The sequence below is a fragment of the Apodemus sylvaticus genome, chromosome 5, assembly GCF_947179515.1.
Source record: "Apodemus sylvaticus chromosome 5, mApoSyl1.1, whole genome shotgun sequence".
Classification (NCBI taxonomy): domain Eukaryota; kingdom Metazoa; phylum Chordata; class Mammalia; order Rodentia; family Muridae; genus Apodemus; species Apodemus sylvaticus.
In genome coordinates, this window is record NC_067476.1 from 98,517,656 (window position 1) to 98,539,196 (window position 21,541).

General features: G+C 40.8%; 1 protein-coding gene across 9 annotated transcripts in view; it reads right to left on the bottom strand.

The window, feature by feature from the left end:
- Meis2 (Meis homeobox 2) overlaps nucleotides 1-21,541 on the bottom strand; it is a 205,140-nt gene that overhangs the window by 134,597 nt on the left and 49,002 nt on the right. For all 9 annotated transcript variants that reach the window (XM_052183199.1, XM_052183197.1, XM_052183198.1 and 6 more), the window contains one exon: nucleotides 3,737-3,882. In XM_052183199.1, the coding sequence (XP_052039159.1) occupies nucleotides 3,737-3,882 (146 nt within the window). The remainder of the gene's footprint in view (nucleotides 1-3,736; nucleotides 3,883-21,541) is intronic.

Below are 21,541 nucleotides of genomic sequence, written 5' to 3' on the forward strand. Positions count from 1 at the left end.
CTTTTGAGGTATTCAGAATAGGTGACAATAGCTTGCAGTTGAGAACATATGTAGAGAGACCCCTGTGGCTTATTGGAAAAAGTTGCTTCATGCTGGTTGGGTGTTTGGAAAAAAAATACACCCAGAGTTCTTTTATGTTCTGATAGTTAATGAATGCATGAATGTCAAAATGGGCCAATGGCCCATTCAGGGGGCAAAGCCTTTGCAGCCCCCTTCTATAAGAACACATCCTGAGATGCAAAATACATTTGCTTAACAAATTAAAATAATGAGATAATTCAATTAGCTTCTTTTTTAAGAAAGAAAGAAAAAAGGGTACATCGGGGATTATGGTACTACAAGAACAGGTCACACTGCACAAAAGGGGACAGATCAGTTTGAAATAATGTTAAAGAAACTGATAATGGAAGAATGTGCATTGAATCCCACACATGTAAAGAAATTTACATGAAATAATAATTTAGACCACATCTATTTTCAGTGAGTTCCAGCCACCATTTCACTTTGAGTGTTGAAATTCATTAAATGACAGAGAAATATACCAGGGCATCCCTTATTTCCAAGGACTCCCTTCTGCCTGTTTCTGTGTGTAAGAAAAGAGGTCTAAATTAACATGTCGCTAGTTAGGGGGCTCTATTCTTGGTTTCTGAGCTCAGAATTACAGCTGAGTAAATCTTTCAGCTCATTAAAGATTGGAAAGTAAAAGTTTTACAAGACCATCCTCATCAAAGTTACTAGGCCTCCTCTCTGCGGTGGGGGTGAAGCGTGGATGGCGAGAGAAAACATGCTCAAAGTGAAAGCCAGAGAAAGAATTTCTCTGAGAAACAAGGGAGGGGAACACAGAAAGAAAGATGGAAGACAAAGCCAGCTGGAGGAAGCCATGAAAAAAAGCAATCTGTGAAAGAAGGTCAGGGAGAGGAGAAAAAGAAAGGTCAGTAAGAAGTGAGAAGGAAGTAGCAAGATGACTCTAGGGCTGGGGCATCACTCTGCCTAGGGGCCCTGGTCAGAACCCAAATGCAAAAGGTACAGACAAGGGACTTATGGAGGCTATGGCATGGCTTTCTCATTTCAAAAACGAAGCAAAGAAAAATCCAGACAACTTAATGGGCTAAACTGGGCATCGCACTGTCCAGAGGAATCAAAAGTTGAAATGAAGTGCTCCTGATACCTAGACTCTGATTGTCTTTTTGGTCTTTTTATTTTATTTGTTTTGTTTTGTTTTGTTTTCTTTCCTCCTAAGCATTCATGGAAAGTTTGAGTGTTGTAGGGAATTCTGCACAAAGTCTATGTGTATTTAACTAGGTAAACATTCTCATGTGGCAAGGAAGATGGGTTTGTAATGCAGTTGACATGCAAGTGGCAAGGGCTCATGGTCAGGTGGCTGCAGTGTTTGGTGGGGAGGCTACAGGGTATGGTGAGAAATGAATCATGACAGGTCAAAGCAAGAAACCCAATGAGAGCTCTTGATGGTTTCTCCATGAGTTTTGTTCACAGATGGAGTGAGCAGGGAAACCCCCCCCCCCCCATTTTGAAAGGCTGGAGAAGACAGTGGCTTTCCAGAGAGGTAAGGAAGAAAGACTAGTGTTCTCCATAACCCATCACCATCACGACTTTGGATGTACTGATGGCAGACATCTTGAGGTCTTTACGAGACTGCTAAAGAGGATAAGACCTGAGCAAAGCCACCTGTACAGGTGGAAAGAATATGGAGCTGGTGACTCGGGCAACCGGGCTTGCTCATCCAGATTCTGCATCCCTTTCTGAGTGTAGACTAGCCACGTTCACCAAAGTGTGGGTATTCTAGGACACTGGTTTTCGGCAGAAGAGGCTGGAAACACATGCACCATAATGCTTGATTGCAAAGCAACTGTGGAAATGTCTAATTTCAACCAAGAAACTGTAAGGGATCCCAGCGGGAGCTAACCAACCTGAAGAGCTGGTCAGGAGGAAGCGGCTTGCCCATGGAGGAAGCTCCCTCCTTTAGCACCTACAGCTACTTAAACCAACAAACCTCGGGGTGGAAACAAGGAAGCCCTTCCCTCACACTCACTAGACTTCCAAATTAAAAACATTTTACAGGTTAGCCAGTCTCCAGCTGAGGTGATGTAGCAAAGAACAGCTGTGAAGTAATTTTGATAATGATGAGAATAATAAGCACATGGCAAGGTTGAGGGCTTTGCCGTTGCAGCTTCAGTGCTCCTGAATAGATAAAAGTGATTAAATACTCCTGATTATCCCTGACCAATATGTAATGGATTTACAGCCCTTTCAATTAGTCAGTATTTGCTTAGGACTCATTATTTTGTCTTTGGTTAAGTAATCAGCCCAGAGACGCATGTTCCGTCTAATTCCTCTGAGCCAAGTCAGTGCCGGGCCCTGACCTTTGAAACGGCCATAGCTGTGAGGCCAGAAAAAAAACCCCTACCAGCAAAACCTTGCTGGTTCCCCCGAGCTAATCCAGACACCACAGATTGGATCAATCCACTTTGGTTTGGTACTAGTGTCCTTACATCAAAATGTCTGATTTAAAATCATGAATCCATCACTTCTTCCTCCCTACCAACGCTCCACTCCTTGTCCTCTGTCTGTCTGTGAGAAGAGCAGACAAACAGTCACCATCCTACGCTGACCAACAGCAACCTTGTCCTACGCTCGCAACCCTGGAACTAATGTCCTTCAGCATGATGACACACAAGTCAGATAACCAAAGAAGGCCTTCAGCTTGCAGCGGGCTACTTCCTGTGTTACGAAGCCTCAATGTAGACAGATGGCCTGAAAACAATGATAGGCCAAGACACAGCCTCAGAAACGTCCCAAGAATTTTCAAACAGACAGGAAAATATAAGCATGCACAGTCCCTGTCACTTGTTCATCATGACAGTCTCTGAGTCAACAGTATATATACAGACACATAAAACTGACTGCAACCATGGCGATAAGAATTGTTACTTTAAGACCATTGCATGTATTAGTCTTTTTCCAGAAGTGAAAAGGATTAGCTTTTAAGATAATGGACTTAAACAGCTAAAATAGATTCCTTAATTTCAACCTTAAAAACAAAGGCATTAGCGTGCCTATAGCTCTTCTGCATCTCTATCTCTCTCTCTCTCTCTCTCTCTCTCTCTCTCTCTCTCTCTCTCTCTCTTTCTCTCTCTCTCTCACACACACACACACACACAGTGTTTTCAGGCCAACTCAATGGGCTGAGCTTAGACATGCATGTAGCAAGATGCTGGGTTTAGTCATGGAGAAGACACTACTGGTTAGCAGACGATTCAGCAGTGCTAACAAGATCATGAGCACCTCACAGCCTTCTCCCTTGGTTGAAGCTATACTGTCTGAAGTTGCTCATATCTTTTAACTCAGTAAACATTTACATATGTTATTGAGAGTCTCAGGCCATTTTGAATAAGGTCTACTGCTGGCCTCTTAAGATAAAACCCTGATCCTTTCTAGAAAACGCTTTTTGGATGGCAATGATTGACAAAATGTTTCTGCTATATGAGTCACCAGATTCCAACAGAAAGCAGGCAATCTTGTCTTTTTGCTTAAAGGAAGGAAGGAAGGAAGGAAGGAAGGAAGGAAGGAAGGAAGGAAGGAAGGAAGGAAGGAAGGAAACAGAAGGACGGAACTCAAACCCAAACCAAAACTAACCCTTTGGGAGACCATGTAATTTGCTAAAACTTAGCAAAACAACAAAATATGTCGTTTTAAAATGTCTTTTATTGTAACTTACTGTGAGATGCTGGAAGAGCCATGCTCTCATGATATTTGTCGCGACTTTGGGGAATATGCCTCTTTTCTTCTGGCGTTTTTTGTCCTTGTCTGGATCGTCGTCATCACCTGTGCCAGGTGAAGCTACGCTGTTGTCTAACCCATCGCCTAACAGGAAGAAATGAAGATCTATTAGAGCAAGCATATCAAGGGGGCCAACAACCATGCCAGGCTGATGGTGAGCTTAGCTAAGCTCTCTGAAAGAAATCCATTAAGGGGGTATATTCTCTTTCATTAAAGTATAATTGGAGACACAAATATGTAAAAGACAAAATTAAGCCAGGCCTCTTCAAATGTTAATTTTGTGTGTTTCACACTCGCCCATATCATTAATTCAATTATAATTGTGTACTTGACACAGAGCAGTAGCTCTTTGTCAATTACAGAACTCAGTGTGGGCAAACCGCTACGAGAAAGCCCATTTGGTAGAAATACATCCCTGTACCCATAGCGAGCACAGACTGCCAGGTAATCAAGTTAAATGTTCTGTAGTCTATATATTCTAGGCTGCCTGCATAGGTGACAGTAGTTGTGTCACTGTTGATTGCACATAACGCACTGCCTGCTCAGCCCCTCCCAGAACTGTCACATCCTCAACTCACACATACACATGATCCTCCTATGACCCAGAGTTCCGCATTTGCATGACGTGAAAACTTTTTAGCTCTCTGCACCACTGATCATTATCATGGCGGGGGCAGACAAAAAGAGACACATCAAGGTAGGGTGCTCACTTAATCAGAACTTCTTATCAACATCTTTCTCTTCTGTGCTTTTTCTCTGGCATTAATTGTGCATTAGCAAAAATCATTTACTTTTAACAGTCAGAGTTATTTTTTCTTGCCCTCCAGCAAAAATGCCTTGAAAGCCTGCCTGGAGGGCATCTAAATTATGTATCTGAAAAACTCTTCTGGCAAGGCATTGCAGGACCCCTACTTTCTTAAAATTCATACGAGCACGTCTTCCTGTTTTTGGGAAGGCATCAATCAAGAGTTGCAATATATGCCATATCCCTACATTAATATTTGAACTAATAACTTTAAAAAAAGGAAAGAAACAAGATCCGACTTGTGGCATAATCAAATGCAAAATAAATGAAGAATACGGGGACAGCACTGGGGCTTTATAGATGGCTGTGTTTTCCTTGCACATCATTAGCCTGGAGCCACACGAAAGAGGCAAACAGAGAAGTGGAGAGTTTATGCTCCCTGCTGGTGTTTAAGAAGCTGGGGTCCTGGAAGGACATCTGGGAATTGCACTGAGATGGGTTTTTTTGTAATTTAAGAATAGACATTCATTAGCAGTAAATGCCATAAATCCCACGCTAAGTAAAAACCTTGTCCAAGAAAGCCTAAAACAATAAACTCTGTGCTCAATGTAGCCTGAGCTGGGTACTCTGTAGCTGCTGGAGGAATGCAGCAGATCTACCAGCAAATCCCCACCCCTGCTCCCTCCTCCCAGATGGTGTTCCACCCAGACTTCCTGCCCACTGGAGCACTGGCCTTAGAGCTTCTGAGCCTGCCTCATGGCCTTACTGATACCTGTTCCTTTTGCGCCCTCACTGAAAAAACAAAACAAATAAACAAACAAACAAACAAAAACCCCCAAAACAAAAGAACCTCAACCTTCTTTGACCAGAGTAGCAGAAAAAACACAGCAAAGAGCTGGCAGATTAATTTTATTGACATTTCCATTTTCACTGCAATACGATCCCCTCCATCACATGGAAGGGATGACCCTCACTATTTACAGACTGACAGGCCACTTCGTTACAGCCACCCTGCCCCAAGGCAAAGCAGCTCCCTTCCATCTGCCCAAACAGTAGAGCATGACCCCGAAGTTGCTGCTCTCTTATCTTTTGCCTTCTGTTATGATAAAAAAGAGAGAAAGAAACACACACACACACACACACACACAGAGAGAGAGAGAGAGAGAGAGAGAGAGAGAGAGAGAGAGAGAGAGATGCACAGAGACAGAGAGAGGGGAAAAGAAAAATCCTTTGGCTTTTGAATAGTGGATATATAGAATCTAATCTCCATCTGTTGACCTTCCCAGCACAGCCAGGTACATGTAACTGGGGGTTGTACGCACATGTGAATACACACACACACACATACACACTCTCTCTCTCTCTCTCTCTCTCTCTCTCTCTCTTTCACACACACACACACACACACACACACACACACACACACACACTGGAGCACACACATGCCCAAGCCTGCATGGAGCCGTGTGCACACACTTTCCACTGCGCCAAGGAACTGCTGCAAGGCAAATTCTCACCCACACTAATGGCTTCTGACTGCTGCTTGGCAGCCCCAGTTCTTTCACCTGGGTGGATGTGCTCTCCAAAATACAGACACTGGAGCGATCTCATCAGCTGCTCATGTGACACAGATGGAGAGTGGCTATTAGGAGCCAGGCAGTGGGCCTTGGGGATCTGAGGTGCTGTTCTGTAGCCTGAGGCAAATTTGAAAAGCAGTACCCAGAGATGAGGGGGAAAAATTCACATTGCAAGTCCAAGTTTGAAGTCAGTCAGTCTGTCTGTCTCCACATTGTGGATAGAGATATCGTTGTCTCTGACTGTGTGCAGTCTCTGTGGCTCTCTGAACGCACGTTTCAGATTATGTATGGAATAACTCTTCTTTCACTGTCTTCCAAATAGAAAAACACACTCTGTAAACAATGCCTGTGTGTATATATTTCTTCCTAAGCACATATGGTTTCTGTGTATATGTTTAAGCTGAAATTGTCAGGATTTTGTTAAAATCTCATTTAGCTTTCTTTGATAGATTTTTGAATACACTTATTGCAAAAGGTTAATGGCTTAATTGAAGGAAGTTCAATGAAAAAAGGCATTTGCCTTTTGAACCCAATCAATGACCTTAAAAAATGAGAGGCCATGGCTTCATTGAGGCATTTTCTCCTGTTTAAAAAGAAAGGGGCTGATAACACCCTCCTGCTATATGATTCACTATGTTTAGTTCCAGGAAAAAAATGTTGCTAGCATGAGCATGCTTTGATGACTGACTTAAATTGGAGGGAGGAGAAGCATTACATGAATTTTAATAGAAAGCAGTCCATTTCATAAAAATGTTATGAAATACTTGAATTTAGATCAGTGTCATAAATAATTATAAACAAAAACATGTCTGGTTTTATATTAATAACTAGATACTCAACAGGATACTTTTTTATTAAGTTTGACCATTTCATACATGTACATGTATAGAAGACTGTTAATGCTAGTGTTTATATCTCTACAATGGAATTTTTCTTTCCCCGAATACAATAAATGTCATTTCCCCACCCCCCTGTGGACTATGAACCAAGTCAAGTACCAAGAGCTAAGAGCAACATAAAGACAGTGTTTGAAAGGCAACTGTATGCTCTAAAGCTAAACTAAACATGTGCAGGCCTCTGTTGGAGCTAAGCCCCTGTTAACATTGGATATTGCTTTCTCATCTCAAGGCTGTGCATTAATCTAGTTAATGTGCTGAAGCGGGTGTCTACACCAGCACAATGGATGTGCTAGAGGAGGGGGGAGCATGGATAGTGCAGACATTGACCCCCCCTCCCCCCCCCCAAGTCACCATTCAGTACTGTAGAAGCCTCCAGAAACAGAATTGTCCTTATTTATGTCCCGCCTAGGTGCATAACCTCAACAACAGGACCATTGTTGGCAGGGTGAATGACTAAAGGACTTACTCAAAGTTTTTCCTCTCTCTGACAATGGTTACATGGGAGAACTGGCCTCACAGAGAACCTAAGGGTAGTGGTGGTAGTTCTTAGTGGCTAGAAAATTGCATGCATGCACACATTCACTTCTAAACACTCCAAGAATGTCACTCCTTGAGAAAGAGACCTTGGTGCTCCCAGGGCCTACCTATATATGGGTGACTGCAGCTACCAAATACTCTGCTGATGAAGAACAACACATTTTTTAAAATGCTATTTATTTCCCTTTGAGGGTTCCTATTCCTTTGACCAAGGTGAAGATCTAGATTTTGGGCAAGGTATTCATATTGAGTATGCATTAGTAAGATAAAATATTTATAAACATGAAAAGGAATACCCAAGGCCGGTGGATATATAGACTTTGAGTGTACTTGACCGTGAGGGAGATTGCTGAGGGTGGAGATCCCAAAGTTTCATTCCAGACTTGTTGAATCAAAATATCCTGGGCTCAAGACAGTGCATTTTTAACAAGTTTTGGGGATTTGCTTATGCACAAAGATTGGCACTGATTCTTTGCATGCATGTATTGTGGTATGCATGTAGGAGCAGAAAACCACTTGTAAGGGTCCGCTTTCTTCCTCAACCACATGGTCTCCAGGTATTAAACTTGGGTTGTTGGCAAGTGCCTTTACCTACTGAGCCACCGTAAAGTTAATTTAATTTTATGTGTGTGTGTGTGTGTGTGTGTGTGTACGTACATGCATGTGTGTGCATGGAGTGAGGCAGGAAGTATGTGCATGTGTAGTGGAAGCGCACATATCCATACAAGGGTATCTGTAGGCCAGAGAAGGACTTGGTTGTCCTATCTATTATTCTGACTCCCACAAAATCTGAAACCAGTAATCTTTCTGTCCTTGCCCTCCACAGTGCACAGATGACAGTTACCCACAGCCATCCCTACCTTTGTATACAGCTGTTGAGAATCCTAACTCAGGTCTACATGCTTGCCCTGCAATTCTCTCATTTACTGATCTATCTTACTAGCCCCCCACCAGATTACTCTTAAGATAGGGTCATTGACTACATCTGGAATCTGGAGCTTTGGTAACTGGATGGTCAACAAGCTACGGGAACATCCTGTATCTGCCTTCTGCCTCCTCATCACTGAGATGCATTGAGTGTCCCACTTGTTCAGCAAGCCCTTTTCTGACTGAGCAATCTTCTCAAATCACTAGCACAGGGCCTTTCTTTAAATAACCTGATTTGAAATTAAATGTACCTCAGGAAGAGTACTCTACTATTCCACATTTAGGGGGAGAGGTCATTGCGAGTGACAATGATTATATATGGGCCTTCTGCAGAGATTAGAATGGGCTTTGGGTCTGCTCTGGGGTCCTGGCTATTCCCATGATCATCTCATGTTCCTGATAAACAGAACTGGAATACTGGCTCCTCAAATGAAGCTCATCAGCTTAGGTATCAGCTAAGAAACAGGCAGATCTCAGATCTACCCAAGACTTAGTGACTAGGAAGTGCCAAGTGTGGAGCCCATCAGCATGAAGACTAACAAACCCTGTGGGTGGTTCTAATGCCCACTTCAGCTGCATTGTTCTGAGAATATCTCTTTAGGCTGCTACCCCTGTTGTTATCTGGAGGCCTGCTCTAATCTCTGCATCCTTCTGCTGTTTTAAGACTCTGATGCATTATGAGAACATCTCTGGCTGGATTTACATCTATGCTCTAAAGGAAATCCTACGTTCTTGGAAGGGCTGAGCTAAGTATTCTCAGGACACAGGCATCGCTCTGCCTGGTAGATAAAGAGACACCTATTTAGGTGAATAATGTATGCAGCTGAGTCTCAGGAAGATGAATCCTGAGGAATACTGAATATTCCAGAAAAGCCAAAGTCTATATCCATTGATAAGTGTTCAGAGAATGAAGACAGACAAGGGCACCCCCACGACAGAACTGTTAGATAACTCTCCATCAGAAAATGCGATCCCTAAAGCCCTTGGTCATGTAAATCACTCAAGCAATGGACACACTTCCTTTCATTTGCATATTCCACTGTTTCTTTTAGCTTAAAGTCAGATTTTACCTAGACATTCATTAAAAAGTTTGGCGGGAAGACATAATAAATACAGCGATGATATGTTGGAATGCATCGAACACCACAGGAATGGAGAACTTTCATTTCTCCATGCCTTAAAACACAAACTTATTTCCAGGGGACACTGATGTGATGAGATTGCCTCCTTGCCCAAGATTCCAGAGCTTTCTATCGAGGATAAAGCTAATTCTATGCCTAACTTCTCCAAGTCCACTCTGCTAACCACAGACTTTCTCATAACCCTGTAAACTGGCCTTTACTTCTTTGTTAGTTTGTCTGAGCCCTCTTATCAACCACACATCGAAGAAGGCCCAATTTAGGGCAGGAACTGTACCAGTGTTGGTCCAGATTGGTCAAAAATGAAAATGGGCATATTTTTCTTTGCAAGCCAACCAAGGGCTAAAAAGGCTTCACATAAAATCAATGTAGTGTCAGAATTTTGGTTGTTTGTTACTGGTTTTTTGAAACATCAGTTCTCTGTATAACTCTGGTTGTTCTGGAACTCATTATGTAGACCAGGCTGGCCTTGAACTCACAGATCCATTTGTCGATGCCTCCCAAACACAGGGACTGAAGATGTATACCACCTGGTTAGAGTTGGAAACCCTAAGACTAGGTTTTCAGGGCTAGCTGGAGACCCCTGCAAGGTCAGTAACAGATGATCTGGTAGGCAGAGATGCAATTTACTGATAGATGGTTGTTAAATAACATAGACAAAAAACCAAATGAATAAAAATGAATGACTTCCAACTATCTCATTTCTAACATTTACATGCATTTGGAAACACACAGATTCTGGTATACAATATATGTGACTATAAACAGATACATAGGTGTGCATGTGTGTTTGTGTCTTTACAAAACACTTATAAAGTGGAGCAATTTGTATAACAGTGCCAAAGTGTTTGTAGATGAACTGTTTCTGTAGGTAGGCACAGACTGTTGAATGGGCATACACACATTTACACAGTCCTAACACATTTCTTTTCAGTGGGAGTTTTCAGTGTTGGCATCTTGTGACACACAATGCCCCACCCCCATTCACCAACACTTCTCACTTTCATTATCTTCACCCCCACACATTTTTCTTTATTTGCACTCACAATGTTGTAATCATGGTTAATCCTCACAAAAAAAGGAAAGAAAGAATGGACACATTACTATTATCTATTCTATTTTACAGCGAGAAAACCAAGACTCAAAGAAATTAAGTCATTTGTCAGAAACCACAGAAATTGACTGACACAAGCATTTGGCCTTCAAAGCCCATGGTCCATCCTCCACCCCCACCCTAATGCACTGCTGGAGTGACAAGAAGAAGACGGGACGGAGAAGCTAGAGTCTGGATTATCCCTCAACCCTGAAGAATTCAACTCCAGGACACCGGCCTAGGATACTCATTTGTCTTAATGCTACAGATAGAGATTGTGTGGCAATGCATTTAGACACAAACTCGGGAGCTGGCAAGATGGCTCATTAGGAACAGACACCTGGCACTAATTCTGACATCCAATGTTTGATGCACAAAATTCACAGGATAAAAGGAGAAAAGTGATTCCACAGTATGACCTCTATCATGGCCATGTATCTCTCTCAACATAATAAATACACACAATTGTTTAATAACAAAAAAAAAAAAGAGAGAGAGAAAGAAACTTGAGCCAAGTAATAATTAGTTGCATATCTTTCCCCAAACAAGAATATCTACTATCTATATCTTTATAAAAAAATAAGAGTATCTACTATCTATAAAGTCATCCTTTCTTTATAGATCTAAAGTTTACATTAACTATTTTTTTGAAACAAGAAACTCAGCACATTTTCAAGACCAAGTCAAGGAGCCATTGAAGATGCTAAATCTTTACTCCTCCCTGTTGCTCTGGTGTGCTCTTTCTCTTCATTTTTATCCCCACTCCAACTTTCTACTCTTTGCTAGCAAATTCCTACTCAGCTTTCAGGTCCTAGCGAAAGAGGGGTCTCATTTAAGAAGTACTCCTAAGTCCTGTCCCAGAGTTGGGGTTCTGTGTTCTTGACTTATTCAGCAGTTTCTTCTTACTTCTGTTTTCAATTCTGTTCTCACAGAAGTACATGTCTGAGAGGGAGCCAGCACTCTACTCTTTTCTTACCCCAAGCATAAGGAAAACCATCCAATAACAAGCAGAACATACTAGTAGCGAAACCCACCAGATCTGGGAAAGCTATGCCCCGTTTTAAAAAATAATGCTCATGAAGGGGTTTCAGTGAGCCTGGGGTTCCTCCTTCCACTCTCCCTGCCCGAGTGGGGTACTGGGCCACACTAGGCTCTGTACTGCACAGTGTCCTTCCCAAGGAGTGTGTGTGCTAGCACACCTGACATGGATTGTCTGTGGAGAGGATGATATCCCCATCTCACACCTAACCCCCTTTGCAATAGAAAGAGGGGTGCTTGCCTGGAGGCAGGCACCCACTTTGGATTAGCAGAAGCGGTGTAGTTAAAGAGTAAGTGCCTGAAAGCCATGTGAAGGCCACATAGTGTTTTGTAGACTAATGCTCTTTCCTTTCTTGATTCCCTTTCCCTCTCAATATAGTACTTAGAAAACAGGATTAAAATGTACTAACAGTCAAAAGATATTTTCTTGCCGGTTGTCAGGGGGGTCTTTCCAGGAGTTTAATTTAGGGCCTCCCACTGAGAAAACTGTACCAAGATTTCAAATAAGGACGAAGAGGAGGGGAAGTTTCCGTCTGGTTCTGTCTCAGAATATAGCCTTGCAAAAGCTGCTCTCCAAGAACTATCAGCAAAGTCAACGTTTTTCCTCAAGCAACTTATCATTATTTTTTCAGATCAGGAGAGTTGGAGGTAGTGAGTACACCCAGAAATTCAGGGAAAGCAGAGAGAGACTGACCATTGATCTCTCTTACTCTCCTGCTGGGCTTAACCGGCTGGACATGTTCAAGTGAAAATTTTCTGTGATTTTTTTTTTCAAGTGACTAGTTCACGGTCCACAAGGAAGGAAGCAGAAGGGAACGAACGCTTTCGTTTACATGCAACATTTACTAACTGTGTGGGTTTTCCGACATTAAAGAGGGGACAGTGACCCCGGCCACCTTTTTCACACTCTAAAGAGCACTGAAAAAACAAGTCTTCATAGGCTTACCTCGGCTTCCCTGGTCCTGAACACCCTCCCGTCCCGCCTCCCCCCCACCTCCCCTTGAGAGGGGACAAACAGAAAGGGAAAGAAAGAGAGGGGATTTTATAGTCCTTTCTCTTCAACTTCTCAGGCGGTATAAGCAGCATTTAGCAAATTCAGCCCCAAATGTCTCCAGAAGCTCAGAGCCGCGGGGGCGCAGGCTTTGTTGTCTTCTCTCTATTTACACAGGATTTACGCAGGCTCTCCACTGTAGAGAGCCAAAGCACTTCCACACACCCCGCTGGCTCGCTCCGGATTGTGACTGTGGCAGCGTGGCCCAGGCCAGACGTGGGGGCACAGGATGAGACCCCCGGGTCTACCGACTGCTCGGGAGACATCCTGAGATACTCTAGCGAGTGAGGGCAGCTGCAGAGTGGACAGATCTACAGAGATGGCTCAACTTCCCAGAGGAAAGGGCAGGTCCCTGCAAGGGCTATGCAAATGCTTGTCCAGGGACAAATAGCACACACTTTAAAATATGCGTCTATAGGATAGAATGAGAAATGGTGGGTGAGGGAAAAAAAATCAGACTGCAGCTTGGATGAAAACCACTTCACCCACTGGTTGGAAAAATAAAGTGTAAAAACAGACAGATGGACACATATGTAAATGTGGCTGTGTTTTAGGCTTTAGCTGGCAACGTGAGTGTCGGAGTATAGTTTTGCATGCCTGTATTTTCCATAGCATGTTGAATCCTGTTAGCTGTTGAACAGAAACATCCTCATACTGGTCCTTGACCAAATCAGTCCCCTCAATTTACCCGCTAGGAGCCATAAAAGGGCTTTGTTTATTGACTGGAACTCCCTAATCCTTTATAGCAGAAGTGAAGGGAAGCTGGCAGGATGTTTGGTCTATTCTCCACTTCTGTTGGTTATTCTCATTTGAAGTATATATATTTCATTCACTCTTCTCTGAAATATATAGATGTGCGGTGCATGAGTGTAAGTATGTATGTGTGTGTATGTGTGCGCGTGTGCTTAAATAGACAATTCAGTTACAAAATTTAGACTATCTTAAGAAAGAATATTTATTCTCCTAAGTCTCCCACAGAATGCTCTAGAGAGTACTGGCTGAATCCAGTGGGATGCACGCTCCTCTGCCATTACAGCTCAGCAGAATCTCTGTGGTACAGGATAAAAGCATGTACTTGTTCTTCTGTTAGCTGATAAGTACACAGGAATGTACCAAGTACCTTCCGGACTTATTCACAGTACATCATAATAAAGCCCTTCTGGGCACTCTAATGATTCATTTTTAGTGACCTCTCAAATGCCCTTTTCCACAGTTAACACTCAGCTTTTATTAAGGTAGGAGGCAGGGACAAATGTCCACCCCGGTCGGTCCCAGCTCTCAAATTTGACTCTCCTTGGGCTGCACTCCGAGCTCCAGCTGAAGCTGCTTTAATGTCTGCCTGACTTCCCCAGCGTGGCATTTCAGCTCACAGAGTTCACAATCTTTCAGCCCTCAATGCAGAGGCTGCTATCTTCCAGTCATCCTAGGAATGTGCCAGATACCATCTCCCTCCCCTGATACAAAGAACCAGAGCAAGGGACCCACAGAGGGCCAAGCTGATCAAGTTACCAACAGCCCAGAATGCTCCTGTCCGAGGTTAATCTTTGAACTGGTAAATGTTATAATTAGGAGCCTTGAAGTTGAGCTGGGACTGACCATTGAAATAAAGACTCCAAAAGAGAAAGTACGAATGGATCTTGTCTCCTTTACCTGAGGCTTTGACAGGAGGGCTTTGGTGTTTATGAAAAATTGTACAAAAATGAGATGCTATGATCTATGAATCTCCTCCCCGTACTTCCCAAAGACGAAGAAAAGGTGGCTGGGGAGGCCTGGCTTTCCAGTTTCCCTTAGCTGTTTCAGTACAAATTGTGAAAATTATGCAAATAACAATTTTGGCACCTTTGCTAGAGGAAAACATTATTAAATTATGCTCTAAGTATTTTGTCTGCTTTAGTAATTACTCACATGTAACTGTAAATATAAATAGCTGTTATTCTGTTTAAATTTTTAATCATGCAAAATATTGTCACACAAAATGTCCTTCTGTTGCAGACTAACTGGGATTTTCTTTTTTAAAACATCCATATTTAACTGAAGTGGACTATATTTAGCATTCTAAAGTGTTTTGGTAAAGATAGCTGGCTAACATCTTGGAATCAACAGGTCTTTCATGAAAAGATACGGCCCTCATATTTACAAAAAGCATTCCCTACCTAAGAAAATGCACTGCCGTACAAGCTGTAAACAGTTTCTTCCTGACAGGAGACCATGGTTATTCTGCTCCCAGTCCATATTGACAGTCCTGAATGTGCATCTTAACCACGGAACTTTGGATTGCATTATCAGTTTTAGCATATTATATTAGATTAAACATTATCCACTGATAATAAAATTTAATAAAATAATTTAAAAGCAAATTTAACCATAGCAGAAGTTATTACACTCCCTTTTAAGAATTCTTTGCTTCATTGTTGCATTTGCTACAGAAAAGAAAAAATGGGGACAGAAAAAAATGGGAACATAATATCAGACAGCCGATGAGTTTGGCTTCTTAAGTTTATGTTTCTCTTTGAATGTTTGACAGCAGATATCAGTTCAATGAGACCTACAAACGACTTTTAAAACATTACATCTACTTTATACCTGTTACTATAAAGTGAAAAATAATAGGCCATTTCATAAAAGCACAGTCTTGAAATTAGTATTGTTAAATAATACACCCAAACTTCTACAACAAGCCTTTATGTCAAAAGCAAAGCAGCCATCTCTTTAAAACCATTGAGATGTCAATCAACAGCTCCTGTAGGAGACACACAGGAAGCCGACATGGCTGCAGGGAGGGGAAAATTGGCATGAGGAAGATGGTAATTAGTTTGGGTATATTTATTTATTTGTTTTAAATTTTATTTATGTGTCTGTGTGCATGTGTGTATGTATATGAGGTTGGGTGCCCACGGAAGACAGAAGGACGGTGTTAGAGCCCTTAGAACTGGAGTTATAGGTAACTATGAGCTGACAACATGCGTGCTGGGAACCAAACCTGGGTCCTGTGCAGCAGCCTCAAGTACTCTTAACCATTGAAGCATCTCTGCACTTCCTTATTCATTTATTTATATTTATACCATATGTATATCATGTCTCCTAGTGCATGCTGGGGCACCCTTGAACTTGTAACCTTCCTGCCTCAGTCTGCTGGGTGCTGAGAGCACAAGCTTTCCATACCACACTTGATAACTGATTACTTTTTTAAAAATAATGTCAAGCTTAAAGCCTATTCATTATTAGAAAAGTATAGCTTTTTTTTTTTGAAGAACATTAGCACATTAGGGTTTCCCAATAGAACTCTAACTTTCTGTTTAAGAAATGTCTAAGTTAAATCATTAACATTTTAAAGGAAGTAATTATGCATTTAGACACCCCCATTTCAGCTTGCTGTTTTAAAAAAGTCCAGTGTTATGATTTGAGAACAAGCAGATATGATTTATAATGTAATGCAAATGAATATACATGGTATTTATGTACTAACTCTGGGGAAATAAATAATTAATGCTTAATAAGAATAATCTGAGATTTCACAAGTCAATTCATCTGCACCCAGCCTATGTACTAAAGAAACACAGACACGGGGCCTCTTAAAAGTACTTTAAATGGGAAATCACTGCTAATTGGTGTGGAATTCATTTTGGAGGAGTAAAATATTCTAAAATTAACCATGTCGATGGTTGCATAATCCTAGGAATATACTAAGGAATAATAGGCTGTACCCTTACCATGGGTAATTTGTTACTATGTAAAGTAAATCTCAAAAAAGTTAACAAGTAAAGAAAAGAATGGCCCATCCCTCCCAAGATCAAGAAGCATTCTGAAAGTTGTACACAAGTTTAGTTAGTACTTGAATTAGAATATATCTGTAATTTTCCCTCAAATTGATTTGCAAAAATGTAATTTTAATGCCCCTAACTAATGATATCATAGCACCTTACATATGGATAAGCATATGTATTTAAAGCACTTGGGATAGGGTTTATATTGTTTACACTATAAAGATATGCATTGCTAAAAATAGATGAAATTTATTGCTAAAATTAATCCTTCTTATGCTCAATTGTATCACATCATAACACAATTCTAGGCTAAGCTATTTCATCTTCCAAAACTTGAGCCAAAAGTAATCCTAGAAGAGTTACACACAGAGATACATCACACACACACACACACACACACACACACACCACTCCTATTACCTAGATACTGAATTTACTGATCAAATGAATGAATCTTTGGAATATGGATATAAACTTTCTAGGCTTATATTCAAAGTTTGATAACAGAAGCTATCTAGAATATTGGTCTCTCAAAGTCCAAGATTGTTTGTAAGGTCAGTATGTCATATGTTTCAAAGGCATTACCTTATAGGACACATTGGAAGAGGAAAGTGACATTATAGAAATAAAGTGAGGGATACAGAAGAGACTGGGGTGATGTCACAGTAGTTGAAGATAGATGCTGCTTTTACAAAGGACCCAAATTCAGGTCCTAGCACCCAGGTCAGGCAGCTCACAATAGCCTTTAACTCCAGTTCAGGGTTACCTGACTTTCTCTTCTGGCCTCTGTAGACACCTTCACTTACATCCAACCCCTAGACACATGCACAGTCAAATAACTAAAAATAAAATTTTAAATTTTAAAGTAATAAAGAGTGGAGGAGCCCAACATTTGAAACAATGGCCTGCTTACCTGATTATTTCCTTAAAATGAGGTAGAACAATATGAGTAGATTACACAAAATGTGCTAGCTATACTGAGATATTACCCATCAACATACAGGAATCTACCACTGAAGCCTGCTGGATGTTACAGCTCAAGGTCATTGTGCTGTTGCGCTGTACAACCACACACAAAGGAACATGAGATGAGACTCCTGTATAATTTCAAATATATTAAATTCTAGAAAATGCCAACAAATACTTATGACCAAACAAAGGCAGATTAATAGTGGCCCAAGGGAAGGAAAGGCAAGACAGGAAGAAGGAAGGAAAGAGACACAAGGAAACTTTTGGGAAGTGACAGGTTTGGTCCATCAAATTATGCAGGGGCTCCAATTCATCACATGGCCATTTTAACTCGAAGAAATCTTGGCATGAGAATTTTGCTTCAGTAAAGTTGATTAAAAAATTATTAAGCAAATAACAGCCAAAGCTCCAAACACCTGATGTTTGGCACAGTACAGACTTGAGTGAGATGTGAGGGGGTGGGACTGGGGCTATCTGCAGTTACTGAAACTAATGTTCTGAAAGTTTAAAATGGGTGGGTGTAGCATCTGAAAGATGGTACAGAGAGACCCGGCATGATACCCATGAACCTAATTATTCATATATAAGTTGCTTTAATTCGTGAACATATAAAACAAATGGTCAGAAAGCACTTTGCAGATTTTGATGAAAACTACTTTTCTCTATTAGTCAAATCGCATTGTGAGACATATTACCTAAAACCAACTATTTGTGTTAAAATATATCAGTGATAGTTTCCAAGGTAACAAAAAAGATTCGTCATTGAATATTTTCTTTGAAATCCTTTGGGAAAATTCAGTATTATCTCAGTCTTCCCAAGCATACAAAGACCTACACCATGTCTTCAGGTAACCCCTGAGGCTGCAAGATAAAGGAAGGTGTTAGCTTAGCCTGGACCTGTATACAATGCACAGTCCATCCTCAGGACACCCAGTCTGATATTGCATTCCCTACAAGAAATCTTCACATAGACACGCGAGGCACTGGTAGCACAGTTAGATCTCCAGCCTGTACTGTCATGTACCATGTGACCTGTCCTCCCTTGCAAAAATATAATTAAAAATTTAGAAAAAGTAACATGTAGAGAGAAAAGTGACTCTTGGCTTTAGCCTGTGCAGTGCAGTGGTATACCAATGCCAGATGATGTCCAAATGCCTCATCTCTACTTTAGAGATATATAATATTTACCTAGTGTCATCAAATAAAAGTTAGGTTGAGTCTCTTTTGTTTTGCTTTAAAGGCCCATTGATGTGGAAAAAATTAGTACAATTGGCAGAAAAATGCCTTTACTTAAAAAAAACAAACAAACTAAAACCTTGCCCCATTCTTATATCTAAGGGCACAAAGGCTTGAGTTTTTGGATTACTGTTGTTATATGCCCATACTGAACCTTAAAGAAAGACAGTGTTAGAGAAAAGTTGTTCGACCCACTGCCCAGGAAGGAAAGAAAGTCTTTGCTCTCTCAGTAGGTCTACTCATACAGCTGTGGAACCCAGCCTATGAGAAGTCAGACATCTCTGCAGCGAGATCAGACGGATCTAAGGGCCACCAATCAAGCGGTGGTCCAGCCTTCCTGTGCTGAGCCGGCACATTTCCGGATCTTGATCACACAGGCTAGGGAGTCATTCTTCTCAGTGATAAAGTCGGTGAATGTACTCTTGAGAAGATAACAAATTAAAAAACCAGCTGACTCAACATCATTTGAGTGAAGAATTCACTGCTGACCCAGTACAACACAATTCCTGCCACCAATCAGTAACCACTGAAGAGCGACCGACTTTACTCCATGCTGCAAAACTTCCTCGAGAAGGGTCTTCCCTGGGCTAAATTACAACTGTCTAATTTATATCCCACAATTCCACTTACATTGGTAATGACTTCCTTTTTTACTTATATTCCAAGCCTTACTGTATGTGATAATTCAAAGATTTTTAAAGCAAATTTGAAATTCTCAAAAGTGTTGAATTATTGAAAGGACCAGAACTATGAAAAGAGTGATACAACCTAAAGGATTATTTCCCTTGAAAAAATACTTTACATCTATGAAATTTTCACACAAAAAAATCCACTATTCATAATAGCTTGATGTGTCACTCCAGAAGAAAGTGGAGTTGACATTTGCTATGGATCCCTGTCCAATAACAGGAAAATAATTATTATTGTCTACTGTGAAGCTCACAATGCAACTTTAAAACGTGAATTAGAAGGTAAAAAATTTCTCTCTCTCTCTCTCTCTCTCTCTCTCTCTCCTTTCCTCCTTTTTCTCTCCATATATATAACTAATTTTTTTGAAAAACTGATTACCATTATCAAGGATAAGGACCATAGATCACGGTACCCATTTTGACAGAGATGGGCAGTATGGTGAATAATGTTTTGATGTCTAGTCCTATGTGAAGCAATTCTGTAATTTATGATTTATGGTCTATGAATATTATTAGGTTAAATTACCTGAAATGGATGATTATATGGTGATTTTTGATCTACTTCAATAGTGATTTTGAAAAGCAATGGCTTTAGCTTCATTATTGATTATAGTGTGGTTTTCATTTTTGAGGCTGTGTCACTTAGCTGTCCAGGCTGGTCTCAAACTCCTGGCAACTCTTTCACATCAGCTTTCCAAGTACAAAGATCACAGGTCTGGGTCACCAAACCTGGCTGCTTTGTCTAATTTTTAATTTCTTATTCAAATTACCCTGTCTAACCTTGCTGATATAATTTAAACTATTGTTTCCATATCAAATAAATAAAAGGTGGACCTAAACTCCAATAACGAAAGTCCTCACCTAGGAAGCAATTCATGACTTGACACAGAAGAAAGTTCCAAGAGGTGGGGGACTTTGCATGTTTTTAGGCAGGAATGTGAAAAGGAGCCTTCTCATAACATTGAGTAAAAGAAAAGTAGTCTTGTTGACTCAAATTTCAGACTTTAAGGGTAGTAATTAGCATTGGGCAATAATAAGCATAGATTCTGTTATGCACCTCTATAGAGAAATTTCTACTCTAAATATTTTCTTCCATAAAACAGCATTAATTCAAAACAGTATTTATTGAGCATTTACCATCCTCCAAACAGTCTGCTACCATATCACACAAATGACTACAGTTCATTTAAACCATTCAAGCAGGGTTGACTTTTGTTACACACATGAACCCAAGGCTTAGGGAGGGTAAGCAAGGTGTTTGAGTAACAATGGCTGATCACAAACCCTCCTGTAAAATGTTCCATCAGGACTGGGGATATGGCTCAGTCAGTAAGTGCCTACCATGCAAACACACTATGATTTCAGCTCCTCAGCTGTGACATAAATCACGTTTGAAACCTGAGTACTGGGACAGAATGATTCCAGAAGCTTACTGGCCAGCCAGTCAGTCAATCAGTGAACTCTGGTCTGGGTTCAGTAAGAGATCCTGACTCAGAAAACAAGGTGGAGGAGAATAAAGTAAGACACCCTATGTCCACTTCTGGCATCCACACCAGCAAGCACACTACAGTAGACTATATCTTACAATGGCCATCCCTGAGATGCTTAGTGGTTCCTGTCTAGAATTTTCCATCCTTCTAAAAAATACTTTGGAACATTTCTCTGCCATATTGCCAAAGATGTTTGTGGTTGATCAATGGAAGACAACTGGAGGCTGGTACTTTTCTGTGAACATTCATATATGGCTATGAGAAAGTCAGGCTACAGGCCTTTGTAGCCTTTCCTACTCCTAACACATACAACAGTGCCTGGTACATTGTTGACATTGAAAACATTATATATATATATATATATATATATATATATATATATATATATATATATATATATATATGTATGTATGTATATATGTATATATGTATATATGTATATATGTATATATGTATATATGTATATATGTATATGTATACGTATATGTATAGTGTGTGTAGTGTGGTGTGTGTGTGTGTGTTGAATCCAGAGTATGCATGCTGCGCACATACCTTCTGAGCCATACCTCCACTTTGATATAATCCATTC